We start from the raw sequence: 22,080 nt of genomic DNA, 5'->3' as shown, positions 1-22,080 counted from the left end.
CACTAGTTAGGAGTGGGGTGGAAAGACATCACTTTCAGATGACAGAACTACTTCCTTAGTTTAAAAAATACTTTCCTCCCCACCTTCCCTCCCTTTAAACCTAGACTGTTCTCAGGGACAAATTGTCTGTGTTGGACAGTTATGCGGTTTTATGCTAGTTAAAGCATTTCATTATTTAGCCCAGTGATTCTTTTCATTTTGTCTGTCTTAAAGTCCTTGCCAATGGGGATAGGACATGACTGAGGGGTGAGTGTTGCTGTGCTTGGAGAATGGCATTGAGGTTCTAGATGTGAGTGAGGGAAGGGATAGGTAAGTGTTGCTTTTTGGGAAGTGGCTTCTCCAAGCCACTGGAGAAGCCACTGGCTGGTAAAGTTGGTATGTGAATGGGAATTCATAGCTTCAAAACTACATGCTTGCATCCCATGCATTTTTGTTTTAGTTTTTCTTTCTTACAACTATGATACTACATTTTGGCATTGGTTTCTGAAAGATTTCTTCTATAGGATTTTACTCAAAGAATTGTCATTGCCAGGGTTTTCTCTACAAGTTTACATGTTGTCCTGGTGAGTAGTCAGTGTCGGTTAGAGCTGGCTATCATTGCTTGTTCTGTTTGATTTGTCTGCTAGTAATTCATAAATATTTTTTGCTTTTTTTTCTATTTACTCACTATGTAGGTATTTAGGAACAGTTTGTCAGCAGTTTATACTGTGAGTCGTTGACATTGAGAGATAGAAGCAAGAAATTGTCCTGCCTCACCTGTGAGGTTTAATTGCATCTTCATTTGCTTCCAAAAAACCTTCCTAAAATATCCCATTGTGTTTTGCACTTAGATTTATTTATAAAATTACGTACTGTAATTTTTATGTATTATTTTTTACTGCTGTCTTGGTTGCGTACGTATGTTAGAACCCAAAGACTCTGAAAGGAGAGAGTTTGTGACACCAACCTTTGATAGTGTACTGCTATTCAGAACAGCATTTGCTTTGAAGTATTTAAGACAAATGTGTGAACCTGCCAAACTGGGTCTAATGGAAAGACTGCTATGAAAGTTGGTGGCCTGGTTGCCTTAGTACAGATGTGAAGGAACAAAGATTTCTTGATATCATACTATCCTCTGATCTTTAGATTAATGGCTGAAATTTTATGAATGGAGCATAATCTTACTTTAAAAATGGTCACTAATCACTTATTTATTTTTACAACTACAGTTCTACTGAACCGTTATTTAACTTTGGTTACTTTTTACATAGATTGTACTCAACATATCCTTATAGGCAAAACTGTCATGCAGAATCTTTTATGGCAGGCATGGCAGAGCACAATTTTAGGATTGAAGGGAGTATTTGCATTGTAGAGGTACTTGAATATGCATTGATATAAGTTCTCTGTTTACTGTTGTGGAGAAGTTTGAACTGTTGTTCTTAGTATTTTGTGGATAAATGCTTGTTCTGTGAATAGAGTCTAGTCTGGTAATCCAACACCTTTCTTGAGCTTTAGAAAAAAAAATTAAAAAGGAGTTAGTCAATGATTTTCTGCTATAAATTCCTTTGCATTCAAGAGCATGGCAGAGGAAAACTGTTTAAGAGAACTTTGCTGTGCTGTTGATTACTTGCTGCTCTTATTGGTTGGCTGTTAATTGAATGTATGTTGTTTATTTTTACTAACACCCCTAGAAGCCCTCAGGGAATATTGAGTGTCACAGAGTGATAAAGCTAATATTTACTGAGCCCTTAAAACAAGAAGGGAGTGGTTGCTTATTTAATGGGGATCTAAATTAGTGTGTTAGAGAATATAGAATACTATGATATAGTCAGATGATATTATAATCTGTACTCTGGGTACTGGTTACTTTTCTAAAAAGGAGAATTTCAAGGAAAAGACTGTATGGTGTATTCCTGCAATGTTTTTATTCTTATCTGCGTATTTAAGGTCATGACAGATGAAAATTAATGTCTTTGTAATCTTGACGTACTAACTATTGTGATTAAAAGAATCAGTTCTACTGATTTTTTTTGTACTACAGTCTAAAGCTGTGTTGAATTTTATTTTGTGCATGTTGTTGGTATTACTGTCACATATCTGTAGGCAGAAGAACCTTCTCCCAATTTGTCCTCTGTGGTCTTTACCCTTTCCACAGTAATATAAATATCTAAGCCTACTCATGCTATTTCAAGTTTACTTGCTTTTTTTTCCCCATTTATTTATTTATTTTTAATCCTCTCAAGGGTTGAGTTCAATGAAGTACATGAAAATGTTGCCAAAGTCTTCAATTGTTTTTTTTTTTTTTTACTACTTCTTAAACATATCTTCTGATATCAAAATGTCATTTATTATCTATCTGTATATCTATCTATATATAGATAGTGATAGGAATATAAATGTGATATAGAAAAAGGAAAATAGTAAATCTTGTGTTATTTACTTCACAGGAAATTAATAGTTTGAATAAATGTTTGCCTGTTCATACTAGAGCTTTAATACTGGATGGAGCTCTGATGATCATGTTTTAGTGCAAAAAAAAAAAAGGAAATTACCTTTTCTTTCTGCATACATTTGACATTATGGGCACAATTTAGATCTTTGTTATAACATTCTATTAATAGAACTTGCCTATTCTCATTTTTCATAACTATTGGCATTATTTTGCTATTGCATTTTTAACTAAATGTGCTCTAACAGCAGTTTCTAATAATTGAATTGTGGCTCATCTCTTCAGGTCTTGACAAATGGAAAGCTGGCAAAAAAATTACTTGCCCATTTTGAGTTTTCTCAGTGGAAGGGTTTTGTGAGGCTGTTAGGCTTTTTTTCCCCCCTATAAATGTAAATGCATATTTAGATTTTTTTTTTTTCCCCTGTGCTTACTTTGTTATTATATTTTCAGATGTCATGTCAGCAAGAGATTTGTAAGTGCACGCCACTAATTTGATGTAGGATGTATTTTATCTATGTAACATTAATTTTTAATATAGTATTTAAGTTTTTTCCACAATACAAACTTTTGTATTCTTTATAATTGCTCTTCTCTTTTTTTCCTTTCCTTTTTTTTTAATCTTAGATTTTGGGGCTTTTTTTCCTCTTTTTTTCCCTTTTCCTTTTTTTTTTTTTTTTCTTTTTTTGCCTTGTGTGGAGAGCTTAAATTGCTAGTGAAAGAATATAAATGCCTTGTTTCATTACTTTATGTAGGTTAGTTTTGTATCCTTTTAGCAGTATGTAGTAAAAGCTGATTCTTTATTAGGTCAACAGTGTATCTACTTTCATAAATGCACAAAATATAAATTGAAGAAATAAGTTTCCAAAGTTCTGCTTAAAGGAATGATTCTGCAAATGTACATTCTTAACATTTTAGTTTTTTCTGTGTATGAAAAAGTGCTCTTCCTGTCTTAAATTTTGTTATCCCTGATCCTGAAACTTTGATGTACAGTGGCAGGAATCCTGACTCACTTTGGAGCCCCTGTGGGACTGTGCACTGTGCAGATCTCTGTTCCCTCCCAGAAAGTTGGTCTTGGATCATGCTATTCTGTACCAGGGAAGGACCCTTGTTTTGGAAATAAACGCTTTTTAAAAATAGTAGGCTCTTCAGGTATGTTGAGTGTCACTTAGATTTGTGTCAATTTGAGCGTACTAATGGTACCTCATTCAAATCTGTGTAATATTTTGTAGTATGAATGCCACAGTATCTTAGAAATACAAAGGAAATATCTGCCTTGATGCTTTTTGCATATAGTAGGCTTTGCCACCTAGTCTTACTATATTGAAGCTGCCTGAAATGCTTGTCAGTCCAAACCCATGAACACTGTCAGCATAGATTGATTTAAAAAATGCTACATGGTATTTCATACTTTTGGTTTAACATCAGGTTTTTTGCTTTTTAAAACGACAACTTAATTTAATATTGTTCTGTTTTAGACATCCTTAGCCATGCGTTTTGCCCAAGAAACATTTGGAAAACAGTATAAACAAACCATAGGACTGGACTTCTTCTTGAAAAGGATAATATTGCCAGGTAAGAGAATAAAAACTAACACTGAAAGGTTGGGCAGAAGTAAGGCTTGTAGAAACAGATTCTTCAAAGTAACTTATACTAAATAAGCTTAGTACAGTGGTTTTTATGGCAAAGTAAATTAGGTTATTCAGAGAAAATTTTGTTAGTATGTTCTTTTCAGGTGATAAAGGGTTGTGTATTTACAGCTTCTATCTTTAAGTAAAACACTGAATTCAAATAAAAGGAATGCTATCTATATTTGTGATTTTTATTATCTCTACTTGGGTGTACTTGCTGTCCACGTGGATAATGTAACATACAACAAAGAAATGGAACTTCAAATATATTCATTGAAAAAGTGCAAGTGTTTTGAAAGAAATAGATTTTTTAAATTTTTTTTTAAATGAAATACACAACTTGTATTTGAGTTGTGTGAGAGAAGCATAATGCAGCTATGGAGTTGCAGTGCTCTAATATGTGAATGCTGTTTTATGCAAGGCAGCATGAAATTGCTGGCATTTAATAGACCACTAAAATTTAGGGTCCCTCGGCACTCATAAAAATACAGTTTGAGCATTCAAGATGTTTCACTTCACGACGGCAAAGAAACTATTTAGATGCCAGTTGCAGCACACTGCATGGAAAACGCAAAAAAATAATTAAAAGAGAATAGTTGCTGGTAGAAGTTTGTCTCTGAACAATTGGAAGCTTAAAATAAGTCTTTTAATTCATTTGTGGTTGCTCAGTTTCTAAGTATGAAAGTATGTCATTAAATGCAATTTCTTCTAGTTCCAGAAACCAGAAGACGTTAGAAAAAGTATGTGTAATTATTAAAAGTTGTAGTGAGATTTGATAAAGTTGATGCAAGTTCTGTAGTTCTGTCTTTTTCCCTTGTTGAGAGTGCAGAGTGAAACAAACCCAGAAATGAAGCATTTTAGCTATAACCTGAAATTATAAGAAAATATATAAAGTTCTTGAACTTATATTTTGTTAAAATTATATTGCCAATAATTTCTTGATTATGTTTATATATTTTCTTAAGTGAAACAGAATCATCTTTCCAGACTATTTCTGCATTCACTGTTTTGGTTTGGCCATTTTGCTGTACTTTTTTAGTATCTGGTGAGTGATAAAGTACGAAATTTCAGTGCTTATTTCTCCATAAAGTCAACAGAATAATTTTTTTATTGTCCTGCTCATGCCTCTAAAAATACCAGTGTGCATGATACTTAACAGCAGTACTTGCAAGTAGAACGTGTACACAAATCATGTAGTGTGCATGCTGAGAACTTGTATTTTGCAAGTTTTTTTTCCAGCTGTTAAGCATACAAAAGCTATTAGTACGTTACTGGGATTCTAAATATTCTTGTTGAGTAGAAAATTTGGAAAATTATCAACTATTGATTCATTCACGTTTTACTTTCTTCCAGTTTATTTTGTAGTAAAATCAGAATGTTGATGAAAATAGCACCAAAACAGCAGCAAAGTCTGTACATGTATTTTTCTCATTTATCACTAAGAAAATAGTAACGTTTGTGGAATGTATTCATGTGCAGGAAGAAGCATTTTTCTGTAGATTGTCTGTGCCTATGTGTGTGTGTTGGTATATATGGATTTCTGTGTTTTATAGGTTAGCTGAACTGGTGGTGGGGAGTGAGAGGGGAGGAAGAGAAGAGGGAGGGAGGTAAAACTTCTAAATACTGGAATGGGAAGCATTACTTAAGTAAGCGGATTTTTCTAATTTCTTGATTAGTTCTGGGTCTGCAGAGCTGCTATGTTTACTTGAAAGGTTAATTCATACTGCTGCACAGGAATTATAATGTGTATATCAGTAGGAAAAAAGCCTCTATTTCTCCTATTTAGTAGGAGAATTGATGAATAACTATGGTTCAGTATTTGAATTTTTTTTTTCTTCTTTAAATGTAAGCAAAGATTTCAGAAGTTAAGTTACTGATTTCTAGAATTGCCCAGAAGTTTACATTAGGCCACATTAGAAATGCATTAAAATGCTAAAGCTTGTGAAATAAAGTACTGTTTTTCTGTTTTTTGGCCTTTTTTAAAATAAAAGCTGTATTCATCTCCAGTTGTTTTAGTAACTGATGCAGTTTTGCATTGAAAAAAGTAAACATATGGTAAAACAATATGGTTTAATACAAATAGTAAATCCTTTGCTTAATTTTGAACAATGTGACTTTTAGTGTTCAACTGTTGATAAATTCTCTTCATGCAGTTCGTTCAAAATATTTTTTTCAAATGCAAATCAATTTCAGTGTATTTATTGATGCACTGTCTTGTATAGTCTGGATGCAACCACAGTGTAGATTTTTACCGCTTAAATAGCGTATCTGTTAGAGGGTCTGCTGATAGAGATTCTTAAGAGCCATAGTTGAATACTTTAAGGAAGGTTGTGGGTGCAGTCCAGTAAACAGGATTCTTCTGTTAAAAGGGTTTTTTTAAGTCGTCAGTGCAAAAAGTGGGCAGACTCGTGTTTTTAGTTCCATCTTGACTGTGCAGCACTTTAAATAAGGTTAACCAGTGCACCAAGTATACTTCTGCAGGATCACTACTGAATCAGCCCAGTGGTCTCAGTACATACAAGGAACAGTCTAGATACATGCACTGTCTTCCCTCAGTTATTTTAACTTCGCTCTTGTGTGCATTTTCTGCCGAGTAAAGAAATGCTAGTGCTTTCTTGTTCCTTATCAGTGTATTGCATATTATTTTTATGGGATTCTTCAGTTATTTTTATTGGTATGTTAACCTTTTTTCTAAGGACTGTCTTATTATACATAGTTTCATTTTGTTTTGTTGTCGTTCTCCAGTTTGTATGTTCCTCTTAAGTCTATGAAAAAATAGAAGATTTCAAACTCTTTGCAGAAAACTTAACGTGCTACTATCATAGCTGTTAATTAAATATTTGCTAGGCAAATTGTCTGGAGTCTTTCCTTTTGTCGGAATAATCCTAACATCCTTCTTTCTCCCCCAAAATCCATCTGACCACAAGACAAGTATTACAAGATCTAATTTAAAAAAGGGAAAATGAAGCATTTTGCACTGGAGATGATCAGCATGAATTTCAGGAATTAGTGAGGTCTTAATTAAGAACCACTTCACCTTAAATGAACATTCCAAACTTTTTTCCCCAGTTTCTTTTTTCTGTTGTTAGTGAAGGAAGGTAAATAATTCACAGTAGTAGATTTTTAAGTTGAACAGTCACCGGTAGACCATTTAATTTTACTTCCTGCATTAAAGTTTCTCAGGTGATTTCATACAGTTATCCAGGTACTAAGCCCAGTAGGCTGTGCATGATTACTACTCCTAGGAGAGAAGATAAAGTTAGAAACTTTTTAAAGCATTTGAACATGAAATTAAGAATCTGAAAATTGTTGAATTTGAAAGTGATAATGTTTATAAAGCTTTTTTTTTCCCAAATAGCTGGCATGGATGACATGGTAAATTTCCAGTAGAATACATACAACCAATTTAGGGGCGGAATACTGCAGCATGGTGAGCTTTTGAGCATGTTTAGTTTGTTTACCCACTGAGGATGCATAGTCATTTCAGACAGCGGATTCACATTTATCTGCAGCAGATGCTTTATGGAAGACTTTCCTGCATTGTTTGCAGTCTTTTATGTTCTAAGCTTTAAAAATAATTAATAGTATATGCACTGTCAAAACAAATAAGCTTTTTATTCTATGAAAAGTTGCCTTTATTGAGCTGGAGTGTTTACGATGTTATCTACTAAGCTCCATGTAGAAATGCTTTATCTTAGTATTAGATAAAACTCAGTGTACTTTAAAAGTACTGTGAATAGATTGTCTCACATTCATCTCTATATATTTGACACCAGAGTAACAGTTGAGGAAATCTGCGCTTTTAACTAGATTAAAGCAAGATGCATCATAAAAATATGAAGTGGTATATTTAATACCACGAGTAGCATCTATTCAGCTATATAGTTCTAATTTGCTGTTAATATTCACTGAGCACTGGGATATATTTCCATGGAGCACACTCAAGTGCATAACTAATGTGAGCATGTTAGTTATAAATTGATGGCTGAGTAGATTACATTGTGTAAAATAAGGTTGTTAATAACATAAAATAGTTTGATTTTGTTGTGATGTTTTTAATCTAGGAATAAAATTAATAGGCATTTATGAATATGTGTGAATAAATTATTATTTACATGCAAGTCATGTGAGTTGTATGTAGATGTGAAAAATCCTCATCAGACCTTACTGTATTACAGTTTGGTGCTTCCAGATAATGAGTACAGTTCTGAAAACAGTTGTCACCATGCAAAATGAGGCAAATTATACTTTAATATGTTTGTATGCATGTGGTGACATGCGTTGCTGCATGTGTATGTTTAGTCTGTGGGTTTCTGAGTTGTTAGCTCACAGAGTATGTATGTGTGACTTGTAGGATGGTAAATACTGATTTTTTTTGTTACTTTGTTTTTGAAAACCTGTTAACAGTTTCAACACAGCCTAAAGACTGTTCAGAGTAGAAAGGAAGGTCTATTTTGGTGTAGATTCTTAAAAAATGAAATTATGTAAATCATGTCCAGTTTAGTTCCCTGCTTTTGGGGTGGTGGATGGAGGAAATAATCATAGTTTGCATCCTCAACTTAGATGTGTGTCAGTATTTCCATTTTTTAATCTGTCAACTATCTAATTGTTTAACTGTATAGTACTAAGAGCATCACTACCGAAACATAGCTACTGTGAACATTTTCCGCACTTCTAGATTTGTAAAGAAAATTTGGAGGGGAGTTAAGGGACACAGAGTATGAAATAATGTGGTTAAGTTGGCATTAATTGCATTACATCTCAACTCCAAGTACCATGCTGTAGAACTTTCTCTGTAGTTTTACATGTTTCTTCAGTGAAATATGTTATATAATTTCTAGTCAGGAATGTTATATTTTATGCAATTCCAACTCTTTTCTGTTAATGTTAAATATGTTAATATTTAGCTATAGTTTTACTGTATCTTAATGACTTAGCTGGACGCAAGTGACTCTTTTCCAAATGATACAGTCATCTTTGTGTTGAACTTTAGTTACTATTTATTGTATACTTGTAAAAAGCTATTGCTGTTGATGTGCTAGAGCTGTATTGCCTGCTGTGATAATATATCTTTAATTTTATTTGCATCTATATTTTCCAGGTTACACAATATCCGTATCATTTTCTTTTTCAGGAAATTTGAATGTTACTCTTCAAGTGTGGGATGTAGGGGGGCAAACGATAGGAGGCAAAATGCTGGATAAATATATTTATGGAGCTCAGGTACAGTATAAATGATGATAATTGTACCTATAGTAATTATATAAAATTCACTGAAACTTTGTTCTTAAAATTATATGTATCTTACAGGTTGTTGTTTTGTAGATCTCAAAAATGTTGAATCTCTGCTTAACCTAAACTTCATTGATATTAATATGCAAGTCTAATTATGGAATGCAGTTAATTTTTTAGGGCTGCCTTAAAAAGCAAAGCAAGGGTGCACATTGTTAGATCTGAATAACTCTCAAGAACAGATGTATGTTTTCATGCTTTGTGTCTTGAGTTAAGAAAAGCAATCACAGTAAATAGTAAAGGCTATTTGGATATCCACATGGTAGATATAGTGGCTGCTTTTAGAACAGATGCCTCCTGGGGGGAAAAAGTAGAAGGAGGAAATTAAGAGCAATCCTACACCATTAAACTCATATATGCAACTGGGGTTATAAGAGGGCAAACAAAAGGAGGCAACCAGGTAGCTAAATATTTTTGCAGAGCTCCTATCCAATGAAAATTAATTTTATCTTGAGGTAGACTATGCAACTTAAAGTGAATGGAGGGTTAAGTAAGAGCTAAATATTATAACAGTATCTTGAGTTATGAGATGATTTAGGAGGATGTACCATATGCCAAACTTCTTAACGTGAGTGATCCTAAAATGTGCTTTGTTCTTTAATTTGGAGTCTGTAATGAGAGCAATAGGCATAACATATTTATTATAAAATGTTATATTTATATGAAAATAAAACAAATGCACCTATTTTTCCCCCAATACTTTAAGCAATAGGAATATGGAATCCTAAAACTTCTATTGGACAGAAACAATGTAATAATAAGTATAGCACAGGAATGCCTAATTGAGGAGATTAGGATTTATTAGTTAATAGGATAAATCCTAAACTTGTCAGTTTAACATTTTGTCACTTTCAAAAACATGTCTAAATATTTTTAGCTGTTGCATCTGTTTTATAGCATTTTCTTATTTTATAATAAAAAACATTTTGCTGCCATGTTAAAGATATACCAAGCAATAGGAGAAAGTGGCTTCCATGACGGAGGGAATTTGATTAATCACAAATTGTTGCCATATGCCCAAAGTAAACTCAGTGAAGGAAATAAAAGGCTATTAAGTTTTTCTGTATTGAATTTGGTGGTAAACTTAGGAGTTTCTTATCAGCAATAGCAGGTCAAAAAGTTAATACCAATGACCCAAAGAAGTGAAAAAATTGATGTCAGTAAGCCTAAAGTTACAAAAGTTCGATTTTTAGTCGTTCTGAGCACATAACAGAAAAACTCCTACATCCAATCTCCTCTCCTTTAATCCTCCCCCAATCCTCATTGTAACCCTAATTTTTTTAATGAACTAATGGCTGTTCTCTCTCCCATTGTTGGCATATATTGTCAATGTCTATGATAGGCTTCTTAGCATCAAAGCTGACTTGTAAGACACTTTTCTATTAGCTTTGTAACAGCACCTGTTAAAGACACATAAAACTACCTTTATTTTCATCTATTCATGAAACGCCATGAGTAATTCGTAAAGGCACTGCTTACAGCTTGTTTCCAGGCAGAAGCTTATTTCATGTTGAACATCTGTAACTTTGCAGAAGAAAAAGAGGAAAGATAAAGTAGAACAATTGGGAGTATTTAGAAAGAAAAATCCTTTTAAGTATAAAAATTCCTGTGAACGGACAGCAAAGCAGCAAGAAAGTAATTGGGAAGAGGCAGCAAGAAGGAATTAGCAAGGGTAAATTGTGTCCAGCCAACTTGATTGCCTTCTGTGGTTAGATGATTGGCTCTGTGGAGAGAGGAGTAGTGGATGTTGTTTACCTTGACTTCAGCAAGGCCTTTGACATAATCTCCTATAATATTAATTCAGACAAAATGTAGAGATGGATGGGTGGATGTAGACTGGATGGGTGGATGGTAAGGTGACTGAAAAACTGAATGGACAACTGTACTTAAAGGGAGATGGTCCATAGATCAATGTCTTACTAGTGCCTGGTTATAAGTCGTATTCCTTAGGGATTGGTACTGAGGTCATGTTTTTTTGTACAAAGAACATACATTTTTCTGTACACTGTACATTCTTCGTACAATGGAACAAAACATTGCTTGTAAGTTTGCAAATGATACCAAATCGGGGAGGAATGGTCAATATGCTGGAGGTGCTATTGAGAGAGACCATGATCAACTGAAGGAATGGACCAACAGAAACCTTGTGAAATTCACTGAAGACAGATGCCAAGTCCTGCACCTGGGATGGAATAACCTTATGCAGGCTGGGAATCAACTGGAGAGCATCCAGCAAGGGGCCGTGAAGCTATTTAATGTACCGAAGCATCTCTTCTATGAGGAAAGGCTGAAGGAGCTGGGACTGTTCAACCTGGAGAAGAGAAGGCTCAGAGGGTTCTTATCAATGTATGTAAATACCTGAAGGGAGGGTGCAAAGATGACTGAGCCAGGCTCTTTTCAGTGGTGCCCAGTGACAGGACAAGAGGCAATAGGCACAAACTGAAACACGGGAGATTCCCTCTGAATGTGAGGAAGCACTTTTTCACTGAGACCAAACGCTGGTTGTGGAGTCTCCATCCTTGGTGGTACTCAGAAGCCATCTGGACATGGTCCTGGGCAGCCAGCTGTAGGTGATGCTCCTTGAATGGTCCTTGTGTTGGACCAAACGACCTCTAGAGGTCCCTTCCAACCTCATTCATTCTCTGAAATGGCTTTGGAGAAAAGAAGGTGGAGGTCCTACTGGAAAAAATAACAGTTGAATTGTGAGTCAGCAAGGCACCCTTGCAACAGTAAAAGCTACTGGGCTTGCATTAGTAAGAATGAAGTAGGCAAATCAAAGAAAGTGATTAGCATTCTCTCTGACATTTTTGAGGCTACATTTGGAGTCCTGTGTTCAGTTTTGGGTTCCCCAATGCAAGAAAGTTTTTAAAATATTGGCGCAATTCTAGCAAAGGTTGCTACAAAAGAAGCATGTGTAGCTATGCTGCGTTGCACTTGGTGGCATGTGTGGTGCAACAGGGATTTTAAACATCTTGTTTGTAAAGTACAAAAGGTTATCTTAATAGCAAATCTGCAGTTCACTTGATCTCGATTGAAATTTGATGAGGATACCAGGGTAAGTGAATGGAGCATCCATCTCTACTTTGCTGCAAACTTTGCCACTGGGGGTTTCCTTTTCTTTGAATGAGAGCTTAATCAAATCTCTAGGATAGATCTTTTGATTAAGTTACTGTTAAGGTGCCATTTTTTGACCAAGGTCCCTGATTTCTTGTGCCATGTTTTAAAATAGGAGTGCCAGATTTGAGGATCAGAACCTACTTAATTTGCTTGTGTGGTTGCAGTTGGAGAAATGGCAGTTCACTTGCTGTCTTGAAGCAGTTGCTTTTTTTCTTTCTTTTTTTTTCTTCTTTGGCTCATCCGGAATAATATAGTTGAGGCTTCCCATCTTGGTAGCTGAATTTCACTGATGGGTCAGAAGAACGCTGCAGGCTGGGGTGAAAAAGAGCTTTTTGATCTTCATAAATGAAAGGTGCTAATGAAAAGCTTTCTGTCAGTGTTGATTAAAACTGACACATGTATCTCAGAATTGAGAGAGGCTAAGAGTAATCAGGTAGTCGGTTACAGCTGCTGATCTGACAGACAGTAGCTCATTCAATTATGGCAACTCAACTGCATGTATTTGAGTGACCGTATCCTCAGTATTAGGACAACAGTGGTTAAGTGTATGTAGACTGTAAACTGTTTTCACCTGTAAAAATAGCATTTCTGCAGATGTGCAAGATATCATAATGAAGTTACTCTTTGCTAAACTGAATATTCTGCGACTAGAAAAAAAAACTTTACAATTTTGGTTTGACATTTCATGAATATTAATGAAAATTTGAAAGTTAATTTATTCCTTCAAATTAAAGTCAGTCATAGGTTGAGGGCAGCTGAGGATAAACCTGAAGAAGAAAACATATGGTTTTAATTAGTGTTTTCTGTAGCTTTCCTTTATTGTGACAAATCTTGACATAAACTTGACACCTTCTAAATGTTGATTGTCTTGTGTGAGTATATTGCCTGGTTATAACACTTCCATAATAGCAGTTCTGCTGCTGTTTGCGTGGTAAATATTTCAGAACCGCTCCCATGTCTTACCTGCAATTGCTGCCCCTGTCCACATATCTAGTCTAAAGTATCTTTAAGAGCTGTCATATGCTACCTCATAAATTGGCTTGTTAATAGAATAAAAGTACTGCAGACTCTGCCTTCTCCAGAGACCAGCAAATCATTTCTGTAGTATTCTCAGTTTCCAGTGACCTATTTTTGAAAATACTCTATAACTTCAAAACAAAAAGCACTCACATATGCACTAATGTAAGCAAAAAAAGTAAGCACTCAGTAGAGTGCAATTATGCAAGCAGGGACTATTTGCCATGTTCCTGGAGACTAGAGAATTTACGTGCTGTTCTCAGCATGTTGTCCTCCATATGTTTCAAGCCTCTTTCATGGCAGAGAAATGTGCTAATTTTGTGTAAAAAGGCCAGTGTTAATTTTCCACCTTAATGCGCTCATGCATAATAGGGAAAGAACAGCTTTTATGCTATTTACGCATTCTGTACTCCATATACTGTAAGTTTGTGGAAAATATGATGTATTTTTGTGAAAGCAATGATAGGAATTCTATGTTAAATAAAAAAAGGTGAAATAAATTTTAGCTATGGGGTTATGACTAGTCCTTCAGTAATTATCTATATCATACCAAGTTGCTTATAGAGTGCTGTTGTATTCTTTATGACCTGGATGCCATGCTGCTTTTCTTTTTTTTTTTTTTTTTTTTTTTTTTTTTTTTGCATCTCTAAGATATTATACCTGCTGTCTTTGTTTCTTAAGTATAGTAAATATTGACAAGATTAAAAAGAAGAATGGTTAAGAAAAGAATATTCTTTAAAGGCAATGTTTAGTTCGTGGAGAAGGGGACCAAATGGAAGTTAGGTGAGCTCTAGCTGCAAACTTTGTTCAGTGTTTTCTTTCACAGTAAATCTACCATGAATACTTTTTCTTCCAAAGGTGTAGGTAGGCTGCAGTTGGCAAGAGGACATGTAGCAGGGTAGCATTTTGATGAAGAATGTTAGAAGCAGAGTTGGCCAACTTTAAATGCTCAGAGTCTATTAACTTTTTCTTACATCTAAGTCTGATTAAACTCTTCAGTGCTGAAGATGGTTTGCGTAGTCTGCTCTGCTTTTTTGCAAGCTGGTGAGAGAACTTGAGCACTGGTGAAAGAAATGTGGCATATCCACTTTCTCATTTAAAACTTTCAGCCTTATGTCTGTCTGTTTTTTTTAACCTTTACAATACCTGTCCTTCAGCCTCAGTTTCTTCTTTTCCACTGATCATTCCACTAACATCAGTATGTCCTTCCTAGAGCAAGGCTTGTTTTATGAAAGACAAATACAAAAACACACAGGCATTTGGGTAGTTATAAAAATAGTCATGAGCAGTTAACTGAGATGCAAGATATTAAAGAATAAATTGTACAAAAATTGGAAGAGGGAAGTTGATATTTAATATTAGATTTTATTAGTAAAGTAAAGGAGGAAAGATAGCAAGGGAAAAGATGTGTGTCACAACTTAATTTCCTTGAAGGTACTGATGAAGGCTGCTCCTCAGAAATTAATAGCAGCCATGTAAATGTAAGGAACAAGAACTCATTTTTGCCAAGGAGTTGATGGAATTGAAGGAAAAGAGATAGATTTTTATGCTGTCATAAGGAAATAGGATTTGAAGGTATCTCGGTAGGATCTGTTGCCCTTTTCCAAAGCTATACCTGTATGATGTCTTATTTCATTTTTATCAACCTTCAGAAATCTTCCAGTGTTGGGGTGTCTGCTGTCCCTGAAGGTTGTTTCAGAATTTCACTATTATTGTCTACAGGTTTTTTTCTAGTATATACTCTTGCTATAATCTTGCTGTGAGTTAAACCTATTGCTACATGATCTGATCACAGAATTGTAAGAAAGTTCAGGGTGGAAGGGATCACAGGAGGTCTCTAGTCAAACCTCCTGCTCAAAGTAGGGTCTGCTGTGAAATGGGATGAGGTTTCTCAAGGCTTTATCCAGTTTCTTCTTGTAAACCTCTAAGGATGGAGGCTGAGCAACCTCTTTGGGCAATCTATTCCACTGCTTGAATCTCCTCACGGTGAAAAAACTTTTCCTTATATCTAGTTTTAATTTCTCTTGTACCAACTTGTGCCTGTTGTATGGCATCCTCCTGTCATACACTACTGTGAAGAGCCTGGCTCCATGTCCTTCATAGCTTCCTCGTGTATTAGAACGCTGCTTTTACATCCTCCCAGGGCCACCTCCTCTCCATGCTGAAGAATTCTGGTTCCCTCGGTTTTTCCTCATAGGTCAAGTGCACCACACTCTGATCATCTTGGTGGCCCTCTGCTGAACTTACTCCAGTTTACTGATGTCTCGAGGGGCCTAAGACTGGGTGTATTTACTTTAGATATGATTTAACAAGTGCTGAGTGGAAGGCAATAGATCCCTTGATCTAGTGGCTGTGATCCTATTGTATAGAACTTGTTACAAAACCAGGTGTTTCCTATTGTGCAGTAGGTTATTGCTTCCTTTCAACTTGTCATGGTACTTATTGAATTGCATCCTATTATTTTTAGATTGTTTCTCATCATATAATCTAAACGCTCCTCAGATAATCTTATGGTTTCTACCAGTTTGTTGTCATCTGTGACATTAATTTAATAAGCATGCATTTTGTTTTATAATCTAAGACACTCCTTATGAAACTATCAAGTAAAGCTGGGCCCAGACAAATGCCTGGAAAACTTGACTTGAAAAAAGTCTTTTCTATTGACAGTGGGTCATTGAACCAGCTAATTTTGTATGCATTGTATTCGTATTGCATGTATTCTATTTTTTAGCATATTTGTGAAAATTTCATGTGCCGTTTTAGGGATTTTTTTTTTTCAGATGTGAATGACATGAGAACAAGTGCAACAGAAGCCAATTCTGACTCTATTCCTTATTTGCAAGATACTTTATTAGGGTGTAGTGAAAAGCAGGGGCAGAAGGCTCAATAATGAGAGGAAAGTGATTTATGAGAACTGATCTTAGAACTATGGAGGGGAGAAGTTGGACACTTAGACTATTAATGGGCCGTGCTTCACAACATTGAATATTAGCTCTGAGGAATCCTCAGTAATGTCTGTTTTGAGTACTTGTTACTTTAGCCTGGCACAAAACCTCTGAAATGCATGGGAATCCCTTCTTTTTGACTTTTGACCATGTTTTTAGTTTCTTCTTTGAAAGTTTAAACCCTGCCAGTACTTCTTGCTTCTCTTCTACAACAGTGGAGGAAGGGATCTGGCCTTTCTTCCCAAAGGAGAGCAGAGACACAACAGTGTGGCAATGTGCAGAAACGTAATTGGACTGCCTTTATCTTAATTTTTTTCAAAAGGGGAACAGTGAAATTACAAATAATATTAGCTAAAATAAGAGTCCTTCTCCATTGTGGTTCTTATCTTACTATTACTGTGAAGTGCTTTTTGGGTTTTTTGTAAAGCATATGGAGTTTGGAATATTTCTAATATAACTAATTGTACTCTTTACTGAATTGCCATTTTTTTTTCTGCCCTTGTAGTTCAGTTAACATCTGAATTTGGAACACAAGGAATGCGGGAGAAATACTGTAACAAAATGTTTTTATTACAGAAGCTTATGATTGGTTTGATTATTCCTCAAAAGAGACAATGCCGTTATTTGTTAATGCTTTTATGATAATAATATTTTAGGCTGATGCAAATTTTACCATGTTCAAATATTTTTATAACCTTTAACATTTTAAATGTATCTTCTTATTTAGGGTATTCTCCTGGTTTATGATATTACCAATGGTCAGAGCTTTGAAAATTTAGAAGACTGGTATAATGCGGTAAAAAAAGTGAATGAAGAATCAGAAACGCAGCCACTTGTGGCATTGGTTGGAAACAAAAGTAAGTTATTCATACTTAAATATTAATTGAAATACTCTGGATGTTGCTCTCTATTGAAGATATGGCACAGGGCATAATCTTTAGTAAAATGAAACTAAATACTGTCTTGTGTGTTGTTGCCGCGTACGGATGACATATTTGGGCGTACCTCAGGATTCTGGTTCTGGGAAGTTAGGTTGAGGGACTTGCTGCAGCATGCCTTGTCTAGCCTGCAGCCGCTCTGCCTGTGTTTTCTTTACTGGGAGAGCAGCAGACAGGAATAAGAGATCTTTCACCCATGTTTGATAGGGCTTCAGGATATAGCCATGGCATGCATCTAGAATGGAGAACTGGGAAGCATTCCTGGATCTAATAACAGGTACATTTCATGGTTCTGTATTTCAAGAGACTGCTAACTTAAGTACTGGTCTGCATTATTTAAAATAACTACACTACGCACTAGACATAATATTTATGACTTGCTTATTAGGGTTTTTTTGCGTGCTATCTGTAGTTTTGCATATGAGGTTACTTATTTCCTTTTCTGGGATTTTTTTAACCTGTCCTCTTCTTGATCGCGTAAGTATGATATAATGGTTTTGTCCTGACCACCAAAATATGCTACTTTACATAACCATCACCTAGTTAGTTTCCTAATTAGATGGAGTCCAAATTCCCCCATTTCCAGCTAAGAAATCTTACAGAAACATCCGTATTAACATATCTGAGACCTTGATCCTGGCTCCCTTACCCTTTTTCTAGTTGAAGATGATAAAAGCAACTTAAATCAATTTTAGAAACAAAGTGGTGGAAACAGATACAGATTTTTTTTTAACAATGTAAACATGTTTTTTTGAACAACAAAAAACAGATTTGTTTGGGTTTTTTTTGACTTTCCAAGTGATTAGTGTCCATATTGCAATATCCATATCAGGAACAAACTCAAAGAAAGACCTCATCTAGCAAGTTAACCTTGTTTAAAAGCATTTGAAAACAATGTAGAAACAACACTTTCATTCAGAACCACTAACAGTAGTGTTACTACTGTGATGCTGTAACATTTTATGATATTAATTATGAAAGACTACTTATTTTCTGGGAAGAAAACAGAAGCTCTTAGAGTTACAATATATAAATGGCACTTCTGAAAGTATAACATAGACAGTGTTGTACTCTAGCAGACTAGAGTCAATAATACAGATTCTGTTGAAATTCAAAGGAAAAATATTTTTCACTGATTTATATTTTGACCCGAAATTGGATTTCCTAGCTGGAGTTCTGCAAATCATATGGAGTATTTACAGTAAGATACACTGTAACGTAGGATAAATAATATTCTTTTGCTGGAAAGACACCAGGGAGGTAGAAAATCTGATACTGGTTTACATTTGAAGGAGTTGTATCTGTGTTATATACCTTAAGTATATACATTTTTTTTCTGTACACATGCCTGCTATTCTTTGAAATCCAAGTATTTCCTTGGGAGCATCTGCAAATAGAATATGGTATCATAGAATGGCTTGTGTTGGAAGGGACCTTAAAGATCCTCTAGTTCCAATCCCTCTGCCAGGGGCAGGCGACACCTTCCACTAGACCAGATTACTGAAAGCCCCATCCAAACTGACTTTGACTTATGCCTCCAGGGGGTACTGTGAGGTTTTATAGGTGAATTTCCAGATAAAGGCTGACACTGACTGGTGAAAGGCTGACACTGTCACTATTTATGAAAATAGCAGGTGAAGGAACAACATGCGTGCTACCTTGTTTTCCTTCAGTAGCTGTGTATAAAGAAAAAAAAGCAAACTATTGCTTTCATATGATCTTTGTTATTGCATATGTTGAGCACGCAGGGCATGTTGCTTACAGAGGTAATTTTTTTTTCTTTATTTTTGTTTCAGTATGATAAAAATTAAGCTTTTAGAAGTGTATAGCTTTTCTGAATTCTGTAAAAGGAGAAGAATATCTAGGAGGGCTTCCACCTCAGTATTTTAATGGCCTGTGAGAGGTCAGGCTCCTGTTGTTACATAAATAGAAAACAGGGTGTTTTATAGAAGTGTGGTGTTGACTTGCATATTGTGAAAGGACAAAGCTACCAGTATTAACAAGGTCTTCAGTTGGAATCACTGCGTTCAGAATAGCTCAACTTCTTTGCTCAATGATAAGACACTCGTACACAATGCAAGAGCAATAATAGGTTTAAAACCAAGCAAAGCCATTTGATGTATTGATGAACTTATTTGACCTCATGCATCATACAGGAGACATACTTTTAGTCATTAGTATCTGCCTCAGGATTGTACTTGGTTCTTGGGCTATACATGTCTTTTAGGAAAATATCCAGGCATGCTTACTTAAAGACTAGTAAAGTCTATATCCACAGGGAAGTTATTCTAACACCTTTCTTTCTGATAAAAGTTTTCAAAAATTGCCAAGAATGCAGTTATTTTCATTCATAGGAACTGGAAAGCAGTGGGCCACTATTAGATAACTAGATAAGAATTTGGAAGCCCAGCTGAAACCATCAGCCTAAATTTAGTGCTGCTATTTTAAGTATACTTAGCTTGGGTTTAGGCTCTCATTTGACTCTTTTCACTTACTGATACTGTCTGAAAGAAATGCGTATTTTTCCATTTTGGGGTTAATACACCTGGTATCTCTGATGTAGTGCTTCAGAAACAGGAATAAAGCTATAATTTTTAAAAAAAAAAAAAAGGAAGAAAACAATGAAAAATATTTTTCTTCACAATGAAATACAGAAAACTGTACAGAAGAATCCTATTACATGAAAATAATTTCCTTAGGTAATTTTGTCATTGAAAGCAAATTACTTCAGGTATAACAGTATGTGGTGCATAATTGTGTACTAGCTGTTAAATTGTCTGTAAAACTTCATGATTTGTCAGTGGTTTTTTGTATCAATTTGTAGTCATTCTGTTAAATGTGTTAAGTTTGCAGGAATTTCTTCAGTATTCCACCAAACTTGAAGAAATTGTTCAGTGCTGATCTAAATGAACTAGTGCCAGTTTTGACTATTCTATTTTATTGCACATTGCAGTAGATTAGAAGCATGAACACAGTAAGCTACTCTGTGTGTCTTTAAAGCATGATAATTAACTTCAGAGTGGTGGCAATTTATTGAAATGTCCTGTTATGATTGTAAGAGATTGATTTACTCATGGAACATTGGACAGGTAATTTCTGCATACAAAGCTCCAAGCATTCTCCAGTCTTTCACCCATCAGAAATCTATTTGAAAATAATAGAGTAGTATGAATTGAGATCTCCTAAATTGTGGACCTCCTCCACCCTTCTTTTATCTTCCACCCCCTCTTTTTTTTTTTCTTTTCTTCAGTATTATCTAAAATGAAGGGCTGTTATTGCGCACTAATTTATTAAAAATAATTGGGGGAACAAGAGCTTGAGAGATGCAGTCCTCCTTTGTGAAAGCGGTACTTTATTTAAGATGACAGTCTTCCTCCTGTGTGCTTACTTCTATTTTCCATTCTGTCTTCCTTCCCATACCTTTATTTCCGTAGCCTGACCTGCCCATTTGGTCACAGAGTAGAAAACTGATTTGAGTCAAGACCTTACCTAGACCTGCTTCCTGCGCTTATGTCCGATTATTGGTTAATTCTCTGTCTGTCCGTAGATTTCTCTCTGTGTTTTTAGTAAACAACAAAAGGAATTATAAAAATTAATGTAGAATTTTTCTTTTTCATATTAACTGTAAGTCATAATATCTTAACAATACTAAAATTTACAGTTTACATTGAATCTTAGATTTAATTTTCCTTGTAACTACTTTACGGTATTTTAGTCTTATTTAGTAAAAGTATATTTGAAATGTGCTTATTTCTGTGTTGCTTATACCACTTCATTTGCACCAGAAAAAAGGGAGTAAACAGTATTGTTGTGATTAACAATGTTTTTGAGTTTTAATGCAGTAACTTAAAACTTTTGTAGATATGTTGCTGTCAAATACTTTGACTTATAGGATAAATTGAACTATAGTTATCAAGTGAATTGATTGGGTTTTGTGCACTTAGCATCTTTACTTAAATTTGGTATTGACAAAGTTCAGTAATTGCATTGGATCTTTTAGTCGTTAGTGTGAATTAGAGAGATTTTACTGTGTTTTGTATGACTGATGTGTTTCTTTCCTTTTTGCCTTGACTACTTTATATATTTTTCTCTGCACTAATCTATGAGCAGACTCCTCAAGTGTCGTACCAACATTTTCAGTGGGTATATTGTAAACAAAAATTAACCCGTGGGAGCTACACTCATTTTGATTTATAGCTACCAAGATGGTCTTAGGGCAGTGGTTATCTGTAGACTAGATAGGCTGTAGGAATTATCAGGTACCAGTGTATAGTGGATGGATGAATGATTTCTATTCTTAGAGATATTAACCAGATCCACTCCTCAATAAAGACTAATAACTCAGATTTTTAAACAGTCTTCATGACAGATGAGGGCACAGAGGAGAATGCATCAACACTAATTAAGAATGTTGACCGTTTGTTCGTCTTAGCCATGATTAATTGATCTTGGAGTGCTATCTCTGAACAGGAAGTGGTATGTTGTTACACTGGGAAGTTTAAAGGTTACATTTTAGTGTACCCTTTAACTTGCATTTACATACAACGTAAAATGTTTTTACCTATCTTATCTGAGCGCAGAAAGAAACATTTTTCAGCCCAGATACAAATGAATGTTTGGTGTACTGTGTACTAATGTGAATCTGGCTGGTAACAGGACATACCCGGTCTGCTTTTGGACTCTGTTACTGCCTTAACAGGCTTAGTCTCCCC

The 22,080-nt window shown here is 35.1% G+C and overlaps 1 protein-coding gene across 6 annotated transcripts in view; it reads left to right on the top strand.

Moving 5' to 3' along the window:
* RAB28 (RAB28, member RAS oncogene family) overlaps positions 1–22,080 on the top strand; it is a 67,387-nt gene that overhangs the window by 3,892 nt on the left and 41,415 nt on the right. For all 6 annotated transcript variants that reach the window (XR_010071307.1, XR_010071308.1, XM_063336522.1 and 3 more), the window contains exons 2-4: positions 3,907–4,003; positions 9,194–9,282; positions 17,158–17,287. Coding sequence is in view for 4 of the 6 variants with exons in the window: in XM_063336522.1 (XP_063192592.1) it covers positions 3,907–4,003; positions 9,194–9,282; positions 17,158–17,287 (316 nt within the window). In the remaining 2 variants the exon portion in view is untranslated. The remainder of the gene's footprint in view (positions 1–3,906; positions 4,004–9,193; positions 9,283–17,157; positions 17,288–22,080) is intronic.

The sequence above is a fragment of the Chroicocephalus ridibundus genome, chromosome 5 (assembly GCF_963924245.1).
Source record: "Chroicocephalus ridibundus chromosome 5, bChrRid1.1, whole genome shotgun sequence".
Classification (NCBI taxonomy): Eukaryota; Metazoa; Chordata; class Aves; order Charadriiformes; family Laridae; genus Chroicocephalus; species Chroicocephalus ridibundus.
Note: the sequence above shows the minus strand (reverse complement) of the source record. Positions and strands in the feature narration are given on the sequence as shown.